This window comes from Bos taurus, unplaced genomic scaffold (assembly GCF_002263795.3).
Source record: "Bos taurus isolate L1 Dominette 01449 registration number 42190680 breed Hereford unplaced genomic scaffold, ARS-UCD2.0 Leftover_ScbfJmS_1336, whole genome shotgun sequence".
In the NCBI taxonomy this organism is placed as follows: domain Eukaryota; kingdom Metazoa; phylum Chordata; class Mammalia; order Artiodactyla; family Bovidae; genus Bos; species Bos taurus.
The window spans coordinates 125,640-152,803 of record NW_020190439.1 but is presented as its reverse complement, the minus strand read 5'-3'; the positions used below and the strand labels follow the sequence as shown (position 1 = coordinate 152,803).

At 39.7% G+C, this 27,164-nt stretch overlaps 1 protein-coding gene across 12 annotated transcripts in view; it reads right to left on the bottom strand.

Annotated features, from left to right (window-relative positions):
• The window catches only part of LOC783947 (uncharacterized), a 109,088-nt gene extending 82,639 nt beyond the window's left edge, over window positions 1-26,449 (bottom strand). For 8 of the 12 annotated variants that reach the window (XR_009493681.1, XR_009493683.1, XR_009493682.1 and 5 more), the window contains exons 1-5: window positions 26,046-26,449; window positions 5,639-5,765; window positions 3,024-3,094; window positions 839-2,571; window positions 326-401 (exon numbers count right to left, since the gene is read on the bottom strand). Coding sequence is in view for 9 of the 12 variants with exons in the window: in XM_059884389.1 (XP_059740372.1) it covers window positions 326-401; window positions 839-895 (133 nt within the window). In the remaining 3 variants the exon portion in view is untranslated. The remainder of the gene's footprint in view (window positions 1-325; window positions 402-838; window positions 2,572-3,023; window positions 3,095-5,638; window positions 5,766-26,045) is intronic. The other 4 variants (XM_059884383.1, XM_059884384.1, XM_059884387.1 and 1 more) reach the window with 4 other exon arrangements.
• Window positions 26,450-27,164: the final 715 nt, after the last annotated feature.

The following is a 27,164-nucleotide window of genomic DNA, read 5'->3' as shown; positions in this document are numbered from 1 at the left end:
TGTATAGTCAATGTGCAGTGGTGATGAGAAGTGTTTAGAAAGTTCACAGTTGACTAGTGCTGTGTAACAAGGAAACTTCTCCAGAGGAAACACACACAGACACAGAGCTTCAGAATCAGAACACTTGGGCTCACACATAGGCCCCCAACCCTGATTCACACAAACCCACAACATCTAAATGATGTAGTTGCTCCCAGGTACCATAGAACAAAGACACTGTTCTTTCCTGGGAGATCAGTCTCTTCTCTTCACCTACAGCCCACACCCCAAGTAGGAATCTAGCATCAGGGCCACTCTCCAACCAGAGCCATTCAGAGAACCCCACCTTTATCAGTTGGATTGTCCCTCAGCAGAATGATGATCCCTGAATATTTACCGTGTTCATAGGCTTTCCTGGATTGCTGTGATTGCAGAGAAGAAAACAGAGAGTGTGTGTCAGCATCTTGAATTTTATGCACTAAGTCTTCTGTTATTTGGTTTTTGTCCTCAGGTAACTAGCACTCTTTACTTCAGTGGCTCCAAAATAAAACAGACAGTCTCCTGTTGGAAAGACATAAGATCTCTCAGTTTTAATTTGACCAACATTTACAAACTGTTTTTCAAGAAATAAAACTTTCAGCTGAGCAAAGTACCTACAGTCATAAATGATGCTGTCTTATTTAGATGTCCTTTTGAATCAGGACTGTGTTGATAATAGATTTATCCTCTCTACTTTCCAAGCCAAGGATTCGCATGCCTCAGTGGTAACGTAAATTGTCAGATTACTACAACTGTATTCGACTGAAAGGAAAATAAAGAAGTGAAGCAGCAGCGTTGCCCCGATTAAAGGTGCACTTACGTCCGCAGTTCTGAGAGGCTCGTCCGCAGCCCAGCCTTGGGGCAGATCCACCACCATGTCCTCCTGGGGAGCTGGAGGGACACAGAACAAACAGCACAGGGACACAGGTGAGGTGCTCACTAACCGCTCAGGAGCCTTTTTATTGGAGGAGTATGGGGTGGAGTATATGCATAAGGCATTAGTAACTATGGACTGAGTTGCTATTGAATCATCCTCTTTGTTGTATAAATAAGAGCAAATCAGAGGAGCAGGAAATAATGAAACTAAACTTCTGTATTTAAACTAGTGATAACATAACAGTTCGGGAAAAAAGAAACACTGAAATGCATGCCACCTTTCGATGACAAAGACTCATGAAACTCCTGCCTGTTTATATCTTCTGCAAAACCACCCCTATCCAGAAGGATTTCTTCCTTGACCACTGCCTCCCCAGGATTCAGTTTCAGCTGATGCACTTACTAAGTTTTCTGTGAGATTTTGTTCTTGATTAAAAGCAATCTCTGTTAGAGGACTGAATTCAACCCTACCTTGCCAAATAGCTTTTATCAAGCATGTGATGTTTCTTCCTAGTCTTCATTTTCCAAACAATATTTGCATGTTCACTGAGTCAGTGTCTGTTCACACTCATTGAAGCCATACATTTCGTGGGACAGTTCAGCATGGAGAGAAAGCATGGGGTAAACGTTGACCTTCTTGGATCCAGGCGTGCAGGAAGTTTACAACAAGAGTCAAGGTCCCAAGCCGAGTGTCAAGTTCCACTTTGAGATCTATTTGACACCTTCCCTTGAGAGTGTGCTAAAGGCTTTAACCAATGTAAGGCTTATGGTAATGTCACCCAGTACAATGAAATATCTCCCTGATGACAATCTGCTTTTGTCCTTGGTTAAGCAATGACACTAGCACCAACAGATATGGCCTGTACTGTCTAAACAAGGGAACGCAACTTTCAGATCTGTGAATTGACCAGGAGGATGAGAATGCCAATGTGCTTTTCACAATAATGACTGTGCCAAAGTTGGCAATAATCCACCTATGTTTGTCCTGGGTTCCATGACCACTGAGCCCATCTTACAATGAGGGACACAGCTCGGACCTCTGGAGTTCTAGTACCTCCAGGCATAAATGTAGATGCAGGGACCCCCTTGCTCCATGACTGAGGATCCCATGGTTGAGTGATAAGTGCAGGTCAGGGGTCCAGAGCAGACACAGTGGGACCACCCCGAGGTGCTCAGTTTATTCTTTTCCACTTAGGAGGTCAATAGCTTGGTCCATTTATCTCAGCACCATCTCCATTCAAGCAAAATGAATATTAACCGAACTTGAGGAATGACTGAGATGAGGAAAGAATTAGGTAATTTACAGCCAGTGCACAGTGTGATGAGAAGTGTTTAGAAAGTTCACAGTTGACTTGTGCTTTGTAAGAGGGAAACATATCCTGAGGAAACACACACAGACAGCTTGAGAATCACACTGCATGGGCTCACACATGGGACACTAACCCATGCATCTAAATGATGTAGTTGTTTCCAGGTACCATAGAGCACCGACATTTTTCTTTCCTGGGAGATCCGTCTCTTATCTGCACCCCCTGTCTTCACCCCCTTTAGGAATCCAGCATCAGGGAGACTCTCCAAACAGAGCTGGCAAGAGATTGTCACCTTGATCAACTAGATTATTTTCATCAGAGGGATGATCCCTGAATATTTACCGTGTTCACTGGCTTGTTCACATGCCTGCAATTAGAAAGAAGAAAAGAGTGTGAGGGTGTCAGCATCTAGAGTACTGTGCATTCAGGTCCTTTGTTCTCTTTTTCTTTTCAGAAAACCAAATGGGAATGTGTTGTTGAGTCTGTAGCCCCAAAAGAACACATAGAGGACACCTGTGGGAAAGGCTGGCGCTCCTCCTGGAAGATCTCTCCAGCTCATTTTCACCAGTAGTTAAAACTTTCATTTCAAGAAGGAACAGTTTCTGCTGAGGAAACTGCTCCCGATTCCAGTTTTTAATTTATGTTGTCATTTTTGGAAAATATCCTTTTGAATAAGTTATCTTCTGGGAAAAATGCATCCATTAAATTAAAAACTGTTTATATGAACTGTATTGAATATTTTGAACCTTTATCTGAACTCAGCTAGAAAATAAAGTCATGAAGCAACACTTTTATCTCAAATGAATAGGAGGCACTTACTATGGATTTGGGCAGAGCCTCTTCCTCCAACGTTGAAATGGATAGCTCCTCAAGCTGGTCCTCAGGGAGCTCTAGGAGGACATAGAGGAATTGTCAGGACATCTGTGATGCTGATCGGGAAGACTTTGTTAATGTGGACACATGGGGGGGAGTGTGTGGATGTGGGTGGTTAATAAGTGTGGGCTGAAATCTGTTGGACAACCTTTCTTATGGGTGGAGGAAGGCAAAGGAGATGAACGTTTCAGAAATGAGTCAGAGAGCCTTTAGCTTTCTAGCTAAGGGGAACCTGATAGACTTGAAACTCTCAGTCTGACAGAGGGAAGCACTAAAAATCATACTATGCTTCAGTAGTCATGTACAGTTGCGAGACGTTGACCATAAAGAAGGCTGAGTGCCAAAGAATTAATGCTTTAGAACAGCAGTGCTGAAGAGCTCTTGAGAGTTCCTTGGACAGCAAGGAGATCAAACCAGTTAATCATAAAGGCAATCAACCATGAATATTCATTCGAAGGACTGATGCTGAAACTTCAATACTTTGGCCACCTGATGTAAAGAACAGACTCACTCGAAAAGTCCCTGATGCTGGAAAAGACTGAGGGCAGGAAGAAAAGAAGGGGCAACAGAGGACGAGATGTCTGGATAGCATTATCGACTCAATGGACATGAATTTGAGCAAATTCCAGAAGATAGTGAAAGACAGGGAAGCCTGGCCTGCTGCTGTCCATGGGCTCACAGACATAACTTGGCGATTGAGCACTGTGATCAAAAATACATTGTATTTATTCTTTTCATAATTTTTAAGAATTAAAAAGTTCCATCAGTTCAGTTCAGTCACTCAACCGTGTCCGACTCTTTTTGACCCCATGAACTGTAGCCCGCTAGGCGTCCCTGTCCGTCGCCAACTCCTGGATTCCACCCAAACCCATGTCCACTGAGTCGGTGATGCCATCCAACCATCTCATCTTCTGTCATCCCCTTCTCCTCCTGCCCTCAATCTTTCCCAGCATCAGGGTCTTTTCAAATGAGTAATTTCTTCGCATCAGGTGGCCAAAGTATTAGAGTTTCAGCTTCAACATCAGTCCTTCCAATGACCACCCAGGACTGATCTTTAGGTTGGACTGGTTGGATCTCCTTGCAGTCCAAGAGACTCTCCAGAGTCTTCTCCAACACCACAGTTCAAAAGCATCAATTCTTCAGCGCTCAGCTTTCTTTATAGTCCAACGATCACATCCATACATGACTACTGGAAAAACCATAGCCTCGAATAGAGGGAACTTTGTTGACAAAGTAATGCCTTTGCTTTTTAATATGCTGTCTAGGTTGGTCATAACTTTCCTTCCAAGGAGTAAGCGTCTTTTAATTTCATGGCTGCAATCACCATCTGCAGTGATTTTGGAGCTTAGAAAAATAAAGTCAGCCACTGTTTCCACTGTTTCCCCATGTATTTGCCATGAAGTGCTAGGACCGGATGCCATGATTTTAGTTTTCTGAATGTTGAGCCTTAAGCAAAGTTTTTCACTCTCCTCTTTCACTTTCATCAAGAGGCTCTTTAGTTCTTCTTCAGTTTCTGCCATAAGGGTGGTCTCATCTGCATATCTGAGGTTATTGATATTTCTCCCAGCAATCTTGATTTTTCTATATTCACAATTTAGTGTATCTATCAACACCATCTACATCTTTTTCATCAGATCCAATATAACCTCTGTACCCATTAAGTCATTATCCACCTTCTCCGTTGCCTCCTCGCTTTGGTAATTTCTATTTCCAGCTTCCATGAGTTAGCCTAGTCAGTGTACCTTAAACCAGTGGAAGCATACCATATTTGTCTTTCTGTGCCTGCCTTATTTCACTAACTATAATAAATGTTTGTATTAATCGTCCATCCATTTTATAGCATATTTCAATCCTTAATTCATTTTATGGTGGGATAGTATTCCATTCTGAGTACATATCACATTTCATTTATCCATTCATCACATGATGGTCTTTGGGTTGTTTCTAGTATTTAAGTACTAATAATACACTGTGAACATTAGTGTGCAGATTTCTGTATGGTACTATAATTTAAATGTGCATATTTAAAATATCACAGAATATAACAACACAAAGTGTGAATACTAGGTGAACTAACAATGTTAGACTTTGAATTACTAAAAATATATTTTCTTACTAATTGTAAAAAATGTACCACACATATGTTATCTGTGAGTAGAATTTGATAGCTGAAACTGAAGTGATATGATACAGGAATTTTCTGTATAATCCATACAACTTTTATGGCAACATAACCCTGCTTTAAATAAAGTCTAATAATTTAAAGAAATCCTGAAACATGACTTCAGGGGGGAACACATCACAGCTAGTGTTAAAAAATTAGCTAATCTTCAAACCATAGCTAGAGACCATCTTCACTTTTAAGCATGAACCAAATGTTGAATTTAGAATGCATCTTTCCTTTCATAGTTAAAGCAGTACCAACTGATATAGTTGCAATTTGAACACATGAAATAAAAGAAGAACATTGCTTAATATTTGTTTTTTTCTTAAATAAGAGGCACTGAACATACTACAATAATTATTCCTGAGTGAACCTAATGGGAAAATTTCCACAGTACCTTCAGTTGAGTCAGTTATAGGGATTCACCCTATTAATTGGGCAACAACAAAGTGTCTTCATCCAGCTAGTTCTTGATGTTCTTTGCATCTGAGGGATGTTTCTTCTCGCCTTCTGGATGAAACCTCCTGTGAAATGCATTATAATGGTGAGAGGTGTCAACACCTTTCCGGCACAGGATCACCCAGGAACTAATAATAATTGATCCACAATTCAATCTTCTGGTCCCCTTCCTTACCAGATGCCTAGCAGGGCCTCCTGAATCCAAGGTGGACTTAGGAAGATCTGCAGTTTGATGTGCGCTGAAAACACCCAACAGACTGGCTGTGTGTGCAAATATCTCTATTAAACTGATAGCTAGAAACTCAGCAGAGCATGGTGACCATGCCTGATGGACTGGATTCAAATCCCGTTTAGGAGAAGCAGGTACTGGGGAAAGATGTATGGATCCCTCTTTGCCTCAGTTCCCTGTCCTGAGTGAGAGAAATGTTAACATGGCCTATTTTTAGTATTATGAAGCCAGGAATGATTAAATATAAGTAAAATATTAGAAAAATAAAGGAGGGACTTCCCCAGCAGTCCATTGGGTAAGAATCTGTCTCTCAAAGAAGGGGATGGGATTTGATTTCTGTTCGGCAAACTCCAGTCCCACATGTTGCAACTACTGAGTTCAAGCACCACAACTAGAGAGTCAGTACCCTGCAACAAAAGATCTGCACGATGTGATGAAGATCCCATGTGCCACAACTAGGACCCGATACTGCCAAATAAATAAATGATAGATATACAAATAAATAAATAGAGAAGTAAAGGACTGGTGCTTCTTAATATCTCTGTAAGTGTTCAACCTTGAATGATAGTAAGAATAAGGTGGACCTTCAGTAGCAGTTGAAAGCAGAGAGGGCATTTTGATGGCTCCAATAAGGGGGGATGGAAGCTTATTCTTCAGCTTTTTCACACAAACAAGGTTTTATAGCTCATGGAGAGTATCTATTATCACCTCTTCTGACATCCAGCCCTGTTCAAGAGGAAGGTAGACAAAGTTGGGGCTGTAATCCATATGTTACATTAGAAGGTGTTGAAATTTAGAGGGTGAAGAGACTTTCCAAGGGTCAAACAATGATATATAGTGGATCTGGGACAGGATTGTAGATGGTTACCTGAAGACACAGATGCCTGCACCCCTGAGACCTGTGCTAAACCCCCTTAATCAGGACCTCAACCCTACCCCCAACTCAAATTATCCTGCCCCTGGTTTTCTGTGGATGAGAGCTGATGCCCTGGAGAAAATGCCTCAGCCTTAAAAAGAGCTCAAATCTTCCTAGCACTCGTCTCTATATTTCAGTTCCTGATCCAAAATATTTCAGTTCCTGATCCTGGGCTTCCTGAGCAAAGCCCCTCAGAAAGACCACAGGATTCCAACTCTGTCCATCCTCCAAAGCTTCTTCACACACTCAACCATCTCACGAGCAGCCTTCCCAAAGCCCAGTTCACCTTGCTAAGTGACCAGTCGTCTGTTTGGCCAACAAGTTGGCTCAGAGCCCAGAACCTTCTAAACCAAAGGTCACATGATGGCTCTACCAAGAATTAGCTTCCCTTTAACTTGACCAAGTCTGGATGAGCAGTTAATGTGAGTTAACTGGGGAGGTGGACATCTGAGCTGGGCTTTGGTGGCTAAATTAAGTCTCAGATGCTCAGTCTCACAGCTGAACTGAACTCTTATTTGAGCAGCCTGGACCAAGTGCTAGCTAAGAATGGGCAGGAGTTCAATCTTCCCCCACTAAAATTCTGACTCTATCAACTTCTTGTCATGCTCTAGACCCTGTAGTGGAAGACAACAGAGCCCCATATTCTTTTTGAAAATCATCTCCATCCTCACAGCCTGGAGACTCTAACCCTAGATTCTCCTTGAGGATCAACAGACAGACTCCTTCCCTCAGTGACCAAATGTTCATCCTACTAACCCGACAGCGCTATGCCATCTCACTAAACTCCTCGGCAACAGCCAAACAATGATCCAGCCCACATCAGCCCTTGAGAATCCCACCAGTAAATCCCAGTTTCTTTCCTTTTTAAGTCTCTGGATTTACACTGCTAGTGTTTGTAGATTTGGGCAGCAACATTTGACAAGAGTTGAGATGTAATTCCCTTTTGCTATAATGTCCGATGTTGGGGAGACATCATGGTTCTCCTCTGTTAGTTCTTTCCATCTGTTCTCTGGTAAGAATGTATACAAAACTAGCATTGGGAAATTGGAAATTTAGGAAGATGTTTAAGGCAGCCAGCTGACAGGAGAATCAAAATATAATTTAAGGAATAAAACAAGACTATAAAACACATTTATAACTCTGTAGATAAATTAGAGTGATGGAAAAAAATTTTTTAAAAGATGAGGAAAATTCATCAGTAAAGTTAACCAGCCTATTTGAAGGAACAGCCTTCAGAGGATCAGTGGGAACCTACCTCCAAAACAACAGTTCAAGTTATCCATTTCTCCTTTGCCACCATACATGAACCAACTGGCACTGGGTTCAGAATTCGTAATGTGTATCACCACATTACTGTGGTGACCACACATCACAGAACCTTCAGAATTAACTGGACTCTGCACAGGATGAGTCCAACTGCAACTGTCCAACTGCTACTGTGATTCTATGCACACGTTTGGCTTTTCAGAGTAAACATTTTATTTCAAAGATTGAATCTCAGGCTCACACATTCCTCTTTGATTAAGAAAATAATTTATATGAGTGAGAATGTTCTGTCCCCAAATATAGTTGAGAGTGAACATTTCGGGCTGAGGAGGGACAAATCTAACACATTGAGAATAAAAAGAGATTCTATTCTTGATTAGAATCTCATATTGGTACTGATCACAAGTCTGTGCTCCTAACACACAGTGAGGCCAAACAACACCAAGAATCAGGAGCCTGGAGCAGAGAAAGCCTTCCTGCAGGGCCACACAAGGAGAAAAGACAAACAAACAAACAAAGCTGAGCACTCAGAAAACTTTCAGCAAAGCACTTTTCTAGGAAAGCTGAGGGAGTGGCCTGCTTACTTCTGGGGTCAGAGTCTTTGTTCTTGAGGTCAGGTCATGGTTAGGTCATGATGTTCTTGTGGTGGTGGTGGTGGTTTAGTCACTAAGTCAAGTCCGACTTTTGTGGCCCCATGGACTGTAGCCTGCCGGGATCCTCTGTTCATGGGATTCTCCAGGCAAGAGTACTGGAGTGGGTTGCCATTTCCTTCTCCAGGGGACCTGCCTAAGCCAAGGATCAAACCCAGGTCCCCTGCACTGCAGACAGGTTCTTTACCAGTAGAGCTATGAGGGAAGCCCTAATGTTGCTGTAAACCTCCCCCCAAAACAAACGCTACTCTCAGTTCTGACAAGAAAGCATCAGGTCCCAGGCACCACCCTCTACCTCTGGGGTCCAGGCCCAGGCCAGGAGGAGGGGGTCCTGGGCAGGGCAGGGTATCCGGCACCCAGACAGGGTCCTCTGTCCAGTGCCCTGCCCTGGCTGAAAGTGCAGGTCTCAGCTGGGAGCACCTCAGAGCCGGGTCCCAGACCTCATCCAACTTTCTTCTCTCTGGGTGCCTGGTGCCCAGGACCCAGGCAGGCCTCAGGCTGTTCATTTAAGCTGCAGAGACACACTTGTAGCAATTTCCAATCGGGTTAATCCCTGGTTCACAGTAATCACGCTCTTTGAGAGAGGTCCCAACCACAGAGGCAAGCCTGAAATGACATTGTAAGATTTCCTGCACACCAACCTAACCTCGTGCCACCTCCTCAGGGTGGACAACCGATCAATGCTGGACCAAGTGTGGAAACATGAACAGAGAGACAGGAGCTGGGAAACTCTTCCCTTAGTAGCCAGGGTCATATCCTCCAGATGCCCAGGGCTCCGGGGACCATGCTCGTATCGTCCTCTGCAGCTTATAGGTCATGGAGGCAGGGACTGGGGAGAGGTTCATGGTTTTGTGTTGGAAAGATCCCCTGGAGAAGGGAAAGGCTACCCAATCTAGCATTCTGGCCTGGAGAACACCATGGACTGTATAGTCCATGGGATCACAAAGAGTTGGACACGACTGAGACTTTCACTTTCACTTCTACTGCTTTGTGGCCTGGATCTGGCCTGTCACCCGTGGCGAGGGCTCTGTGGCTCTGTTGGACACTGTCCCCAAACTGTCCTGGGCCCCCATCTCACGCACCTGCCCTGAGGGCCTGGATAGCGCATGGAGAAGGCCTCTGTCCCGGACTCACCACACTCTGGCGAGGACTGCTGACAGGTTTCCTGTTGGTGGACCATGACCTCTAACCCTAGTCTAAGGGTTCCGCTAAAGGTCTTACAATACTGACTGTGCACCCACCCCACCCCTAGTACCGTCTCCTCCACCCATTTCTACTCTTTGCGAGTCCCCAGACTTCCCTAGAGGAAACAGAGCCTAAGATTTAATCTTATAAACAAAATTAAGTTTCATACCTAATGTATCCACTTTTACTTTTTATTTGGAGCCCTGTAAATTCTGCTCACAAAAATGAATGTTTTTGTCGTGTGCTGCAAGCATGTTTTCAATTTGTCACTAAGTTTTTTGTTGTTGTTGTTTATTTTTGTCTGAGCTGGGTCTGCATTGCTGTGCTCGATTCTCTCTAGCTGTCCTGAGTGGGAACTGTTCTCTTGTTGTGGAGCACAGGCTCTAGGCCCACAGGCTTCAGTAGCTGTAACTCGCAGGCTCTAGAGCTTGGGTCAGTAGCTGTGGTGCACAGGCTAGTTGCTCTCCGGCATGTGGGATCTTCCCAGACCAGGGATGAGACCCATGTCCCCTGCACTGGTAGGCAGATTTGAACCCCTGGGCCACAAAGGAAGTCCCATCACTGTCTTTTTATTACAGTTACTTTTCCTTATATCATGAAGACATTTATTTTATTTTTAAAAGCATCACTGATTTAAATATTTTTGCTATTTTGGCTGTGAGAAGGAAAAAGAGGGAAGGATATTATGACTAATATTCTTATTAAGGGCTAAATATTCCTTTAAAATACTTTAATAGGAAAACAACTACAGGTGTTTCAAGACAAACTTTTCTATTGAACAATTCTGAATATTTCTAAAGATGTATGTCAAAATGGACTAATTATTTTTTTAGGATGATAGAAATTTCCCCCCAGAAATGATATAGAGTAGAAATATCCTGATACAGTCATAAAAGGAACACAGTATTTTTTAAAGCACATGTGGCAATTTATGCCTCAAAAACCTTAGAACATTTTGGAAGTGATGATGATGGTACATCAATGATTAAGTCATTTTAACAGACATCATTTACGATGTGTTTATTCACCAGATGAACTTGTGGTTGTTTGCTGAGAAAAGAGGGACACTTTCAATTAATGTTAAAGAACATTAAAAGAATTTTTGATTACATTTGCTATGCCCTATTAATGATTTCAATGGTGAAGAATTAACTGAGTTTTAATATAGCTCCAATTTGCCAAGTACATTAGCATTCCTTTGACCAAGCAACATATTGGATTTTTAAAAAATTTTCCTATAGTTGATTCAACAACTATTTATAATAGCTGGTGAATATTTGTAATAATTAAACAGGATAAATTATGTAAGAACAATGAAACAGGACCACCTTAGAGAATGTATAGTATACACATTAAATATACTATATAATGTACAGCTCTGCAATGTGATGTTGCCCCTCCTCCATCAAGAGATAAGAAGCTGTCTTCTTATTTAAAACAACAAAAACAACCATTAGGAGGGTCCTGTGACTGCCTTGATAAATAGAATAGAGTGGAGAAGGATGCTTTGCTTATTTCAGGTGTATCCTTGACTGGATTGGCAACTTCTGTATCCTGTCCTGAGACATTTGCACATGGGGTGGGTGCTTTTATCATATTCTTAACCCAGTCATCATGCAGTAATGTCCTCCTCTCTTTGATGCAATGATCAACAGCTGATCTTCCAGTCTCCTAGCAACGGGAATAATTCTCACTGGATGAGCAGACCAGGTGAGGATTCAACCGATTCTAACCTTCCAGTGTTGAATGGCAACTGCATTAAGGCCTCAAGGCAAGAGATGTCCACGGGAGTCCTATTAATTCACACAGCAAAGCGAAAATCAATTATATGAGTCAAGTAAGTTTTGGAGTGTTTTCCTCTGTAGTATCAAATAATTAGAGCAGATTTTGGTGAAGTTTTCTGTTTTAGTGTATTGATTCATTTTAGTAGCAGAATTTCTAGAGCCATACTTATAAGCAAGCATCATTTGTCACACAATTCCTTATTTTGTCTTTGGATTCTTTCCTTTCACATGCAGTTCACCTTCTGTGTACAATTTCAGAAAGTCCACAGACCCCCCTACATCTCATTCATTAATAAATCTTTCTAGGCAACTACAAACTTTACCTTAAAATCTTCTGTTTCAGAACATTTAACTTTTTTTTTAAGTCTTTATTGAATTTGTAACAACATTACTTCTGTTTTATGTTTTGGTTTTTTTGGCCTCCAGGCATGTGGATATTAGCTCCCCAACCAGGGATCAAACCTGTACTCCTTGTATTAGAAGGCAAAGTCTTAATCACTGGACAGCCAGGGAGCACCCTTAACTTGCTTTCTAATGTCCTCCTCTTTTTGATATTTTCAATCATGTTTCTCTAATAACAGTACAACTTAGCACAGAACAGGAAAGAGACAGATAAAGGTACATTTTACAGGCTGAAAACATCAGTGACGCTAACACCTAGGATGTATCTTATCCACTACATAACAAAGTCAGGCTTACAAGGAATAGAATTATTCTTAATTTTAATTTTGAAAAGCTGTTTATCTATTCAGTTTTTAGTTTATTTGTATATTTATTCACTGTTTTCTCACTAGTCATTTAGTAAACATGGATGAAGCTCCAATTAAGTTCTGGGACTTGTGCACAGAAATGCAGACATAGAGATGAATGAGGAAACATTTGTTTCCCCCTCAAGACACCCACAGGCTAGCTGCAAAGACAGATACACAAACAAACAGTACAATTTCTTTAGTACAACAGTAAGAGCGTCAGGGAACATCTTTCGTCATTTATGACCTACATTTTAAAGATAAATGGGAATTTTCTAGGAAGGAAATAAAAGGTAATGACCATTAGAAAAGGATAGGAGAGAGCAGCTGGCAGTTAGAAAAGATTAGAACTGTTGAATAATTCAATTTGAATGTAAGGTATAGCTGGAGATAACCCTGGTGATGTAATCAAGGCCAGGTTATAGCATGTTAGGATGTTTATTTATTGTTTAAAACTGAAATGTATTTGACATATAACATTATGTAAATTCAAGCTGTAAAACACATTGATTTGATACGTATTTACTATGATTGACAACATAGCAATAATTAGCTTCTTTATCATGTCATAAAATTTTCATTTGTTTTTAGTGGCTGGAATAATTAAGACCTACTCAGATAGAGAAAGACAAATGATGTATGATACCACTTATATGTGGAAAATAAAAAGAGAGTAAAATGGTGGTTACTAGGGGATGGGGGTCGGGGGGATAGGACAAATGTTGTTTAAGGATACAAACTTGCAATGAGTAGTAAATAAGTCCTAGAGATGTAATGCATAGTAAGGTGAATAGAGTCAACAGTATTGTATTATAATCATCAAACTTATCAAGAAACATGCTAGGTTGTTTAGACTTGTTCTGGAAGAGAAGAGGGAGCTATTAAGGGGGTTTCATTAAGAGAGAAAAATAATCAGGATTTATTTTTCCTCCAAATGATCACTTTTGAAGCAATATTAAGGAAGGATTAAAGAATAAATTTCAGAAGGAACACTACGACAGGGGTCTTTCTAATAGTGAACTATTTTGGAAGAGACCTAAATTAATAAAGTAGCAGAAGGAATGAAAGGCGAGAGGTTCAGAGATGTATTTAGAAGGCAGAATTTGCTGATCCTAAACATAGCTTTTTAAAATTTTATTTTACTTTGGAGTATAGCTGATGAACAATGTTGTGTTAGTTTCAGGTGTACAGCAGTGATTCAGTTATACATACGTTTATTCTTTGTCAGTGTTTTCCTCTATAGGTTATTACACAGCATTGGGTAGAATTCATTGTGTTATACAGTAGGTCCTTGCAGCTTACTCATTTTAAATATAGTAGTGTGCATGTGTCAATTCCAAACTCCCTGACTATACCTTTCCCCCATCCTTCCCTCCCTGGAAACCATAAATTCTTTCTGTAAGTCTGTGAGTCTGTATCTGCTTTGTAAATTAGTTCATCTGTATCATTTAAGATTCTACATATAAGGGATATCGTATGGTATTTCTACTTCTCTAACTTACTTCAGTCAGTAAGACAATCTCTAGGTCCATCCATGATGCAAAAGGCATTATTTCATTCTTTTTAATATCTGAGTAATATTCCATTGTATATATGTATCACATCTTCTTTATCCATGCCTCTGTTTATGGACATTTAGGTTGCTTCCATGTCTTGGCTACTGTAAATAGTGCTCCAATGAATATTGGGGTGCATGTATCCTTTCAGACCATGTTTTTCTCTGGATATATGCTAAGAAGTGAGATTGCTGGATCATGTGGTAACTCTATTTTTAGTTTTTAAAAGAACCTCCTTACTCTTCTGCATAGTGGCTGTACCAATTTACATTCCCACCAAGAGTGTAGAAGGAGTCCTTTCTCACCACACCCTCTCCAGCATTCATTGCTTGAGGACTTTTTGATGATGGCCATTCTGATTGGTAGAAGGGATTTTTGTTAATTTAATGTGAAGATATAAAGAAATAAAGTGTTGTGTTCCTGCTTGTGTTCCTGATTCTTAATGCAAGAAACAATGCAGATTATGGTGTAGATAAACGTATAGAAACCAGGATGAGATACAGTTTGAATATGAAGATCAAAGAATATTTCCTAGAAAAAAATTTTAAATAACATGTAAATAGTTATAATTCATTATTGGATATTTGGAGTTTGATATGGGTACGAAATTATCAAGGGAACATAATAAAATGTTGGATACATTTTGACTCTCAAAGAGATGTCTGGGAAAACTGTATTGATTTGGGAATTATTGGCAAACACAATGGTTGAAATCATATTCTTAGATAAAATTAAAATGAAGTTAATACCATTTCTTGAGTGAGAAGAAAATTGAATATAAAACTGTTGGAAATAGCAAGATTTAAGTGTCTTAAGGAAGAAATCCCAATGTATAAGACTAAGAAATAATGGCAACTAATACTGTATAAAATTAAGGAAAATCCCAAAGGGATAAGGGAGAAAAATATTTCAAGAAAAAAAATCAGTCAAAGATGTGAATTTCAGCAAGGATGCCAAGGGTGATAACTAAATATTCAGAAGTCATCGATTACGTTTTTCCAGAAAGGGTTATTCAATGATGGGAACAAAAGTCAAACAATAAATTAAACAGTGGACAGGCAGGGAGGAAATAGAATGAGTACAAACTGCTTTTCAACAATATTGGGTTGAAGGGAGATATGCTTGGAAATGAATTCAAGTCAATGTGTACATGTATTTATTGTGTATATTATCAAACCTAAGGTATCACTGTTTGAATCTAAGTCACCATTATCTTGCTGCTAAGTTGCTTCAGTCGTGTCCAACTGTGTGTGACCCCATAGACAGCAGCCCACCAGGCTCCCCCATCCCTGGGATTCTCCAGGCAAGAACACTGGAGTGGGTTGCCATTTCCTTCTCCAATGCAGGAAAGTGAAAAGTGAAAGTGAACTCGCTCAGTCATGACTGACTCTTAGCGATCCCATGGACTACAGCCTACCAGGCTCCTCCATCTGTGGGATTTTCCAGGCAAGAGTACTGGAGTGGGGTGCCATTGCCTTCTCCACCATTATCTTATGTATCAACAAAAAAGAAAAAAAAATACCTTGAAACTATAATAAATATTGTTTTATAACAGCATTATTAAATATTTATATCACTGTGGTATGTATACAAAGAGGAAAATATAAGCCAAATGCCAAGCAATGACAACTATTGTGCATTATTCTTACTGCCTAACTATCCACCAGCAATGTAAGACTCCATCAATGATGCATGTGTGCATGCAAAGTCACTTTAGTCGTGTCCGATTCTTTGCAACCCCATGGACCGTAGCCCACCGGGCTCCTCTGTCCATGGGATTCTCCAGCCAAGAATACTGGAGTGGTTGCCATGCCCTCCTCCAGGGGATCTCCTCGACCTAAGGATTGAACCTATGTCTCCTGCATTGGCAGGTGGTGCCGGGGACCAGCCCCGGCTGATCCAGGGAATTCGAAGCGGGGACGGCGTCGGCGAGGATCAGGAAACAACTGCTTAATTAAATGTTTATTAAGGATATAAAGAGTGGTGAAATAAGGATAGCTCAGCGAAGAAATTCAGTGAAGAAAAGAGGCTGAATAAAATTCCAAAGCAGGGAATTTATGTCACCTACGAAGGCCGCAGGCATCCTCCCGTTCTCCTGAAGGAGAGGAGACACTAAGGCCTCCCAGGTCAGATCTTAGAAGCCCAGGCAAAATTAGTAGGCTTGACGAGCTTCCCTGCCTCAGAGGAAAAGTTCAGCTAGAAGGTGAAAGAAAGAACAACATGGGGAGACCAAATTTCGGTGAACAAAAGGGCATACTTTATTTTCCAAAGTAGTTTTATACCTTAAGTTGTGCATAGAGGATAATGGGGGAAGGGGGTAGAGTCATGCAAAGACAGCAGTTCCTGATCCTTATCGAAGCCAGGCTTTCAAACATATCATATGCAAAAGTTTAGGTGATTTACATCATCTTCTGGCCAGGAAGCCTGTTAACATTTTAAGAAACTTATTTTTCTCTAAAGGTGATTATTCTAAAGTCAGGCGCCAGCCTCCAAAAAGCACTGGAGAAAGTTGCATTCTTATAGGGCAAAAGTGAGGTGGGCTCAATCAAGAAAAGAATTAACTCAAGGGTCCAAGGTTACAAACATTGAGGCAACTGCTTACATTTCTATACACCCATTATATCAATCAATACACCGCCAAGGACACAGTAGGTAAGGGATATGGAGACTTAGCAGCAAACATTGGCCCAACAAGTGAAAAACCCTTCACCAATACAATTTCTAATCAATCTTTTAACTACTCAAAGGAATCTGTGTTTAGACAGTTTAGAACATTTCCTGCCTCTCACAGTTGGGAGGCTCTGAACAATCACATGTTGCCAGAAAAAAACCTATTCAGGCAGGCTAGAGGACTTCCAAAGGAGTTTGTAGGTTGAAACACTGTCACACCCAGGAATTATTAACTGGAGCTGTAAGCTAACTCTTTTTTCAGAGAGAGGTAGTGGGGGACAGCCCCCCGTAAAGTCAGAGGTGTAGGTGAAAGCACAAAGCAGAAAGTAGGCAGACTCTAGTTTTGGGGGTAGATTGCTCGAGAATTTCCAGGGAGACTCCTGAGGCTTGATCCCGCCTTTGCGTATGCCAAGCCTCCTTCCTCACGACCTTTGCCAGGGGCGGAGCTCGCTCCCTGCAAGGTGGGTTCTTTACTACTAAAGCATTAAAATATCAGAAAGGAGATAATGTGGGAAATTATGTGTCTTATGGTCAATCAAAATGATATAATACATTCAGTGTACAAATGAATGTATATGTGTATGTATGTATAGTGTACATTCTCAGAAACTAAAAGGAAGAGTTAAAGTAAATATTAACAACTTACATATTCCTGTAAGTGCAAACATAAGTATTTATTATTAACTGATTCTTTATGTCCAAAATTGCACTCAATATTGAGTATTAATATATATTTGACATACCTTTAATTAGCCTTTAGACTTGAAAAAAGTGAACTGAGGTTTTCATTTGATTTTGGAAACATGAAATACATTTTGAAAAAAAAAAAGGAGTAGCTTTAAAAGTAGCACTTTTAAAGGTGAAAACATTTCAAGGACTTCTGAATTTCTGTCATCTAGATGAGAGATTAATAACAACTTTAATATTACTGTTTTTGTAAAACTCAGATTGCACCAGGTTTTCAAGCCTGCTGGGGTGAACTGAATTTTTTTAATAAGAAGTGTTTTAGGTTACCCTTTTTGCATCAAGAAGAACATTCATTAGTGTTACAAACATTGTTTTGTATTATTTCTTGGTTTTCAAAGTTGACATTATGAAAGAAGTGACTAGAAAAACATTCAGATTTTGCTTATTTGATATGACTCACCAAAATTTAGCAGTCAGTTTGACTCCTGCTAATGAGTTAAATAATTACACCTCTCAGGGAATGACAAACTACTTAAAGTTTTCTTTCTCAACCAAAAGTAATATGTAAAGATACTGAATGACTTATGGAACTGATAATGAGTTCTTTTATTTTTCTCCACTGATAAGGTCAAAGCTATATTTTGATTTAAAATGAGGGTTACCGTATCTAGATTAGTGTATTTTTATCAGATAATTATTGATTTTGACTGAAATTACTGAGTAGACACATGCTAAGAAAAATTTTTCATGTGATATTAAGCACAAAATGTGACAAAAGTGATCAAAATTGTAAAGCATATTGAACAGTGGGCAAAGGGCAGAGGTTCTTTCTATGTATCATTTTAATATCATTACAGACAATCAAGATACAGGTTAGTATGATTATAATTAAATATTGGTATGAAAAATGAGACTGAGATTAATGAAGTAAATAAGATTATACCAGCAGAAAACCTGGAGTTATTATTTAAAGCCTAAACCTATGCTATAGCTAACTGAAATAATTATAACCAAAACAACAAACACAGTCACAACAGAGTTGTATGATATAAAGAATATATATGTACATACATATATGCACACACACACACACACACACACATATATAGTAGAGTTTATAACACTCTAGAGTGTTTTATATATATATAACACTATATATATAAATATATATATTTATATATTTATAAATATGTATATATGCTATGCTATGCTAAGTCACTTCAGTCGTGTCCGACTCTGTGCGACCCCAAAGATGGCAGCCCACCAGGCTCCCCTGTCTCTGGGATTCTCCAGGCAAGAACACCGGAGTGGGTTGCCATTTCCTTCTCCAATGCATGAAAGTGAAAAGTGAAAGTGAAGTCGCTCAGTCGCGTTCAACTCCCAGCGACCCCATGGATTGCAGCCTAACAGGCTCCTCTGTCCATGGGATTTTCCAGGCAAGAGCACTGGAGTGGGGTGCCATTGCCTTCTCCCAAATATACATATATATATATATATATATATATATATATATATATATATATATATATTTGAAATTGGGGACCCAAAAGAGTGATCAGAATTTGTAAAAATAATCTAAATAGCATTATCCAACTCTCAGATTATGGAATAGAATGGGAACTGATTTTAGGACTAAAAAGATAAAAAATCCAGTTTCATAAATAAGTAGTAGTAAACTTGGCTTGATTAGCTCAAGTTATTTAGGGTCAAAATCAATGTTTATTTAATTAGAAGTAACTAAGTTTTCTAATAGAATATTTGTCATAAAGCCATTGTCTTTGTTAAATTGTCTCACATGCTCTTTTCAGCACCTAAACATCCTCCATAAATTTCTTGCTCCTTTTTCTCCAAGTTGTGCTTCCTTATTTAAAAAAGTAAATAAATAAAAAAAAAACCCAAAACTTCCCCTGACCATGTTATTTCATCTAATTCTGGCCCCATTAAATTCCTTTTTATTAGAGAACTTCTCAAAAAATTTTTTTCCTATCTTCAATTCTTCACCAAATGTTTTATTTTTCTTTATAGTGGTTTCATTTAAATATAATTCTCATAACATACAGTTTACCGAGTGGGTATAACTCACTGTTTTACTATATAGGCAGAAATATACAACCATCATTATTCTCAATTTTATAGTCTCCATCACCATAAAAAGAAACCATGAACTCTTTAGGTATTACCATCTTATATTCACATTAAGCCCTCAACTCAAACCTAAGTAACCCTTAACCTGCTTTGTGTCTCTATGAATATGTCTCTGCTTAGTCATTTTGGCCTCCCTGACTCTTTGTGACCTTCTGGACTAAAGCTGCCAGGCTCTTCTGTCCATGGGATTTGCCAGGCAATAATATTGGAGTGGGTTGCAATGTCCTCTTCTCCAGGGGATCTTCCTGACTCAGGGATCGAAACTGGGTCTCCTGCATTACAGGTGAATTCTTTACCACTGAGCCACCAGGGAAACTCCTCTTGTCTCTATAGATTTACCCATTCTGGACAATTCACATACTATGTGGCATTCTGTGACTAGCTGCTTTCATTTAACATCATGGTTTCAAAATTCATAAATATTGTAGCATGTATCACTAACCCATCACTTTTTATGACTAAATAATATTCCAGTGTGTGGATATACTACATTTCATTTATCCATTTGTAAGCTGATAGAATTCAGGTTATTTCCATCTTTTGGCTATTATTAATAAGGTTGGTATAAATATTTTTCTACTAATTTCTGTGTGGACATGCATTTTAGTTTCTCTGAGGTATCTACTAGGGTGTGGAATTTATGGGTAAAAAGGTAACATATGGAAAAGTTTCACAAATCACCAGATTGTTTTCAAGTATGGCTATACCATTTTATATTCCCACCAGCAGTCTATAAGGAGTTTGATACTTCTCATCCTTCAGTTCAGTCCAGTTCAGTCGCACAGTCGTGTTCGACTCTTTGCGACCCCATGAATTGCAGCACTCCAGGCCTCCCTGTCCATCACCAACTCCTGCAGTTCACTCAAACTCATGTCCATCAAGCCAGTGATGCCATCCAGCCACCTCATCCTCTGTCGTCTCCTTCTCCTCCTGCCCCCAATCCCTCCCAACATCAGAGTCTTTTCCAACTTTGGCATGAAGTGGCCAGAGTATTGGGAGTTTCAGCTTTAGCATCAGTCCTTCCAATGAACACCCAGGACTGATTTCCTTTAGAATGGACTGGTTGGATCTCCTTGCAGTCCAAGGGACTCTCAAGAGTCTTCTCCAACACCACAGTTCAAAAGCATCAATTCTTTGGTGTTCAGCTTTCTTCACAGTCCAACTCTCACATCCTTGCTAACACTTATAATCTGACTTTTTGATTATAGCCATATTAGTGAGTATAAGGTGAAAGAAAACTCATTGTGGTTTCAGTCTGGATTTCCCAGGTAGTTAATGATGCTGAGCATCTTTTCATGTGCTTATTGGTCATTCATATAACTTCTTTATAGAAATATCTATTCAGGTTCCTCACTCATTCTTTAATTGGGTTGTCTTCTTCTAATTGAACTGTAATGTTTCTGCATATCCTAGAAAGAAAGTACCTTACCATAAATTTAATTTTCAAATAATTTCTTTTTATCTTTTCACTTCCCTTGATAGTTTCTCATGAAGCAGAAGTGTTTTTATTTTTGATGAAATCTAATTAAAATTTTTTATTTTGTTGCTTATACTTTTGGTATCATATCTAAGAATTATCTGTGAAATCTGAGGTCACAGAAATTTATCGCTGTGTTTTCTTCTAAAAGTTTTGTAGTTTGTTTTTATTTTTACATGTTACATCTACTTCTAGATAGATTGTGTAATAGCATGAGGTAAGAGTCCAATTTTATTATATTGCATGTGGCTATCCAGTTGTCCCAGCATCAGTTGTTGAAAAGACTATTCTTTCCCAGTTGAACAGTGTTGATTCCTTTGCTAAAAATCAATTGACCACAGATATAAAGTTTTATTTCCGGACTCTCAGTCCTATTCCACTGGTCTATGTGTCTATCTTTATGCAAGTACCACACTGTTTTGAATACTATGGTTTGTAATAAGATCTGAAACTGGGAGCTATGAGTCTAACAACTTTTATTTTTTAAGGCTGTTTTGGCTTTTTAAGTCCCCTGCTACTCTACATGAATTTTAGACTGTGTTTGTCAATTTCTGCAGTGGAACCAGTTGGGCCTCTGATAGAGACTGTGTTCAATCTTTAGACAAATTTGGTGAGTACTGCAATCTTATATAGGACTTCCCTTGTGGCTCAGACAGTAAAGTGTTTGTCTACAATGCGGAAGACCCGGGTTCGATCCCTGGGTCGGGAATATCCCCTGAAGGGAGAGGCTACCCACTCCAATATCCTTGCCTGGAGATTTCCATGGACAGAGGTTACAGGCCACAGGGTCACAAAGAGTTGGACACAACTGAGTGACTAATGACATCATCTAACTCTAATTAGTCAGACAGACCTAGACAGCAAATTAAAAAGCTGAGACATTACTTTGCTGACAAGGGACTGTATAGTCAAAGCTATGGTCCTTCCAGTAGGCATGTATGGATGCGAGAGTTGGACTTTAAAGCTGAGCACCAAAGAATTGATGCTATTGAACTACGGTGTTGGAGAAGACCCTTGAGAGTTCCTTGGACAGCAAGGAGATCAACCCAGTCAATCCTAAAGGAAATCATTCCTGAATATTCATTGGAAGGACTGATGCTGAAGCTGAACCTCCAATACTGTGGCTACCTGATGTGAAGAAGTGACTCATTAGAAAAGACCCTGATTCTGAAAGACTAAAGGCAGGAGAGCAGAGGATGACAGAGGATGAGATGCTTGGAGCGCATCACTGACTCAATGGACATGGGTTTGAGCAAGCTCCAGGAGTTGGTGATGAACAGGGAAGCCTTGGAGTGCTACAGTCCATGGGGTTGCAGAGTCAGACATTACTGAGTGACTGAACTGAACGGAAAGAAATTAAATAAATTACTATATAATAGAAACTGCTTAAAACTGACTTTAAGCAGAATTTAATACAAAATACCATATCTTGATTTTTCCAGTTTTTCTAAGAGTGTCCTTTAAAAAGAAAAAAAAAAAAAAAACATAATGATGCTTTTCTAGGTATAGAAAATGGGTCAAAAATCGTTCTTTTGAAATGTATGGGCATTGTACATTTTGCAAATAGACCTTCTGTTCCCAACTTTGGATTTAAAAAAGGAAGTAAACATTTCTTTGCTCTTGAAATCCTCTCATTCATCTTCTTGGTCTTGTTCTTGACTGCATTAGCAACACGTCCCAATTTATTATCTTCAGATTCTGTTTTTAAAATCATGTTTTTTAGAGTTTGTCATCGTTAGGGTTTTCTACAGTAATTTACATCACATCTGCTTCCTTCATCTTACTTATATAGTGTCAGATGGTGACTGGCAGGGAAGTCTGGTATGTGCCTGGGGTCACAGAGACTACAGGACACAACTGAGCAACTGAACTGAACTGAACCCTACTTCCTCAAAGTCCCATATCTAAGTATCATCATATTGGAAGTTAGGAGTTTAATATATCAATTTGTGGGGACACATTCAGTCCATAACACTTTATCTCCCTATCTTCTATTCATCTTCCCCTGATACCTTTCTTCACCCTACTGAACTTGCTTTTCACTGAACACACTTCTGCCTCATGAACTTTAATACTTCTTGTGTTGTCTGTCTGGAAATACATTCCAAATATCTTCCCATTTTCTACATCCTGCAGCTCCTTCAATATCTGACTCATATCTAAATAATTACCTAATTCTGCTCTTGAATATCATAACACTCTCATTCTCCTAAGTTCATTTCTTTTCTTTCATAGCACTAATCACCAGTGACCCTGCATGGCCTGGCTCATAGCTTCATTCAGCTATGCAAAACCCCTCACCATGACAAAGCTGTGAACCATGGAGAGTCACCTAGTAATAGTCTATGTAACCTGAAATTTTAGGATTCTCAGCCTCTCATGAAAATTGAAACTTTATTAGAGCAGAGATATACTTTTTTTCAGTTTACTGTTACATTCCCAACTATTATAGTCATGTATGACACAATTAAAAATGCATATTTTTAAACTGAATCAAATTAAAATGAAGTAATTTAAGTCACCTTAGGAAATACAGAATTAAATTATTAAAATTAGGACTGAATGTCAGTAACATAATTTGTTGTTTAGTACCTGTTCTCCTTTATTAGATGGTTAGCTCTATGAAGCAATGAATTATTCAGTACTGAAGTTTTAGCAGTCTGGACACTGCTTTATTCATTCCTGGAGTTCACTCAGAACTGTTGAGTACATGGCTATATTTCCATTAATTTATCTTATATAATGATAGCTTGTTGCCAATAGCACTCCTGTTGGATTTTCTGCTTTGAACTATAAAACTCTTACCTAAATTAATATGCACTATTCTGTACTGTCTATGTGTTATGTCTGTGTTACAATAGCAAATGCAAGAAACTCAACTTAGTGTAGGAAGAACCCTTCCTTTTGAACTTAAAAGATACTTTGTAGAGCAATTTGCAATTATTGTACACATAATGTTTTATTTTTTTTAACTCAATGACCTTAATAAACCTAGCCCATCAAAATAATGCCACCGGCAGTATTATGTATTACATTCATTGAAATGACTCATTTGTGGACAAACTGGTTGCTGTATAATGTTTTCCATGAAGGCTGGAACAGCTGGTTTTTAATTTGTCTGTAAGGCAAAACCATTCCCTTTGGAGTAAATGTTTTCATTTGGATACTTCGATTTGCCATGTTTGCAAACAGTATTTTGCTCACTTTGTTGTGCAAAGGAAAGAGTAATCAGTGAATAAATCTGAACACATACAAGTACAAATCAAGTAACTTCTTTCCTTTTTAGCTTGCTTCTTATTCTAGATTAACAGATAATGTTCAAATATAAGTTTATTGTCTTAACATACTTAAATTATGTTGAAAATCATTATTTTCAACATGTGAATTCCAGGCTAGTCCTGCTTGTCTTCCTCCAGCTTGTTGAGGGGGGAATGATCATGAAGGAGCAATTTGGGAATTACTAATGGAATGCAGAAGTGGCATGGATCATTTCCATCACATCCAGTCTCCAGAATGCATGGCCATGTGCAGGAGAAGAAATGTGCTCACTGAGCAGCTACAAAATTTATGCCAACTGGAGTGTAATTTTATTTTTTTAAGTGGTAATCAATAAAATTCTTCTCTTATTTATTATTGAGTTAGTCCTACTTTGATTCAACAACTTGTTATTAATTTAGCAAAAGGCTTCTGATTTAGTACTCTAGAATTTCAAAGAAAGCATTTACTAAAACATTGCATAGGTTTAGGTAAGTGCTTTGCTTTTATTGGGAATATGGCAGATGTCAGTCTAAATAGATTTCTATATAAATCATTAGCAGCTGTCTCTCTGTATAATATCTAAAAAGCATCACAGCACTTACTGAAGAATTTGTCCTTCATTAGTATGAAGGATGCTGTCCTTCATATGAACTGTATACTCAACTGTCTCTAGGAAAAAAGAAAAACAACCCAATATTTAACTAGAATTAAGCAACTGATTGTCAGGAACACCGCTAAATATTTTCACATATAGTAGCTAATTAAATGGTGTCATTGGTCGTAAGGCTGTTTCTCTAAGGAAGGGCTGGATAAAGGAGAAGTTAAAAAGGAGGCTGAGCACCAAAGAATTGATGCTTCCTAAACTGTGGTGCTGGAAAAGAATCTTGAGAGTCCCTCGGACAGCAAGGAGATCAAACCAGTCCATCCTAAAGTAAATCAACCCTGAATATTCATTGGAAGAACTATGCTAAAGCTGAAGCTCCAATACTTTAGCTACCTGATGCCAAGAGCCGACTTATTTAAAAAAACAAACAAACAAACAAACCTTGATGCTGGGAAAGACTGAGGGCAGGAGAAGAAGGGGGTGACAGAGGATGATGGTTAGATAGCATCACTGACTCCATGGATGTGAATTTGAGCAAACTTGGGGAAACAGTGAAGGACAGGGGAACCTGGCATGCTGCAGTCCATGGGGTTGCAAACAGTTGGACACAACTTAGCAACTGAACAACAACAATGAAGGGCAAAATGTAAAACTAGCGAGAAGCGGAGGATAATTCATGGAGGATGTGAGTCCAGGAAGACAGGTCATTGAGTTAAGAAGAATCCTTGGCAAAAACTACAGAGATGAGGAGTATTACAGCGAAATAACAGGAAATTCAAATAGGTCCTGATCCACCCCCAGTGATTCTACTCTGTTTTTCTGGTTTGCTCTTTTAGGTTTGTTTCCCTATTTTCAGCAAAGGGTCTTACACACATTTTTTTAAGATATTAGACAGAGAGGAGCTTCATAGCTGGCTGGTCCTTCAGCTTTTCATTTAAACTGGAGAGTATCATTTGCAGCAAATAGCAATCAGGTTAATCTCCATCTCACAACACTCACCCTTCTTTGAGAGAGGTCCCAATCATAGAGGTGGGTCTGAAGTAATGATGTACAAGGTCCTTGCACCTGAACCTTGACCTCTGGCTATCTCCTGGGGGTGGCCAACTGATTAAAGCTGGACCAAGTTTGGAAACTTGGATGGAGACACAGAAGTTGGTTGAAGCTCTTACCTTAATGGTCCTGTGATATCCTCCAGCTGCTGAGGACTCCCGGAACCAGAGCAGGGATGGGGGTGAGGTTCCCGGCTGCTTCCAGGTCTGGACCTGGGCGGTGGGTGGTGGTGAGGGGGGCTCCGGCGTTTATGGGGGCTCCAGAGTTCTGTGAGACAGTCCTCTCAGCCTGTTCTGGGTCCCCAGCTCACCCGATGGTCCTGAGGCCAAAGGGCCTGGAGGGCCACAGAATAAGACCTAGGTCCACGTCTTGCTGCACTCTGCCAAGAGGACCACCGTTAGGCTGATCATCAGCAGAGCAGGAAGACCGTTAAATACCAGGCTAACGGTCTCCCGACCTTTAACCCCAACGCTAATGGTCTCGCGATAACAGCCTCGCGCCTGCGCCCTTACACTTTCTTTTCACAGATGCTTTCCGTGTCTGCGTGGTTACGGGGCAGTTGTCCTCACGTGCCACCAGGACAGGCTTCACAGCCTTTCACTCCTCATCTCGTACCAGCCAGCTTGTGCTTCTCACATCCACTAAAACCATTTCTTCCACTGTCACAAAGGAACTCTGTGTTGGCCGCTCCACAAGTGTGTAGTTTTAATCTCCTCACTTTACTCGGTATTTCAGAGATGTTTAATTCAATGGTTGATTCTCCTTTTGTCAAATGAGCTACTGCTGTTTAAATTCCTTGATGGTTTCCTCATTCATCTCTGTGTCTTCTTCTAGATAATTTTTTCCCCCTATCCTTTCTTCATAATTCTTAAATATGGAGCTTCAAATAACCTCCCTTTTCCTCATTGGATTTCAAATAAATAAATAAAAGAAGTGAGTTAAGCAAATGGGAATAAAATATTGCATTTTTAATGAGGAAGTCAACGTTTCTGTGGCTTCTATATGTGGGCTGATGGTCTTCCCAGTAACAGATCCTAGATATGGACCGAGTCACTCAGTAACAGTTTAGAGCCTTTCTACCTCCCCGGCTCTTTTGGAAGCTGGCTCCCAAGAAAAAGAGGGGAGGAAAGAACAGAGCTAAGCTTGTGTTGTGCTATGCTTAGTGGCACAATCCTGTCTGACTCTTTGTGATCCCATGGAATGTAGCCTGATAAACTCCTCTGGCTGTGGGGATTTTC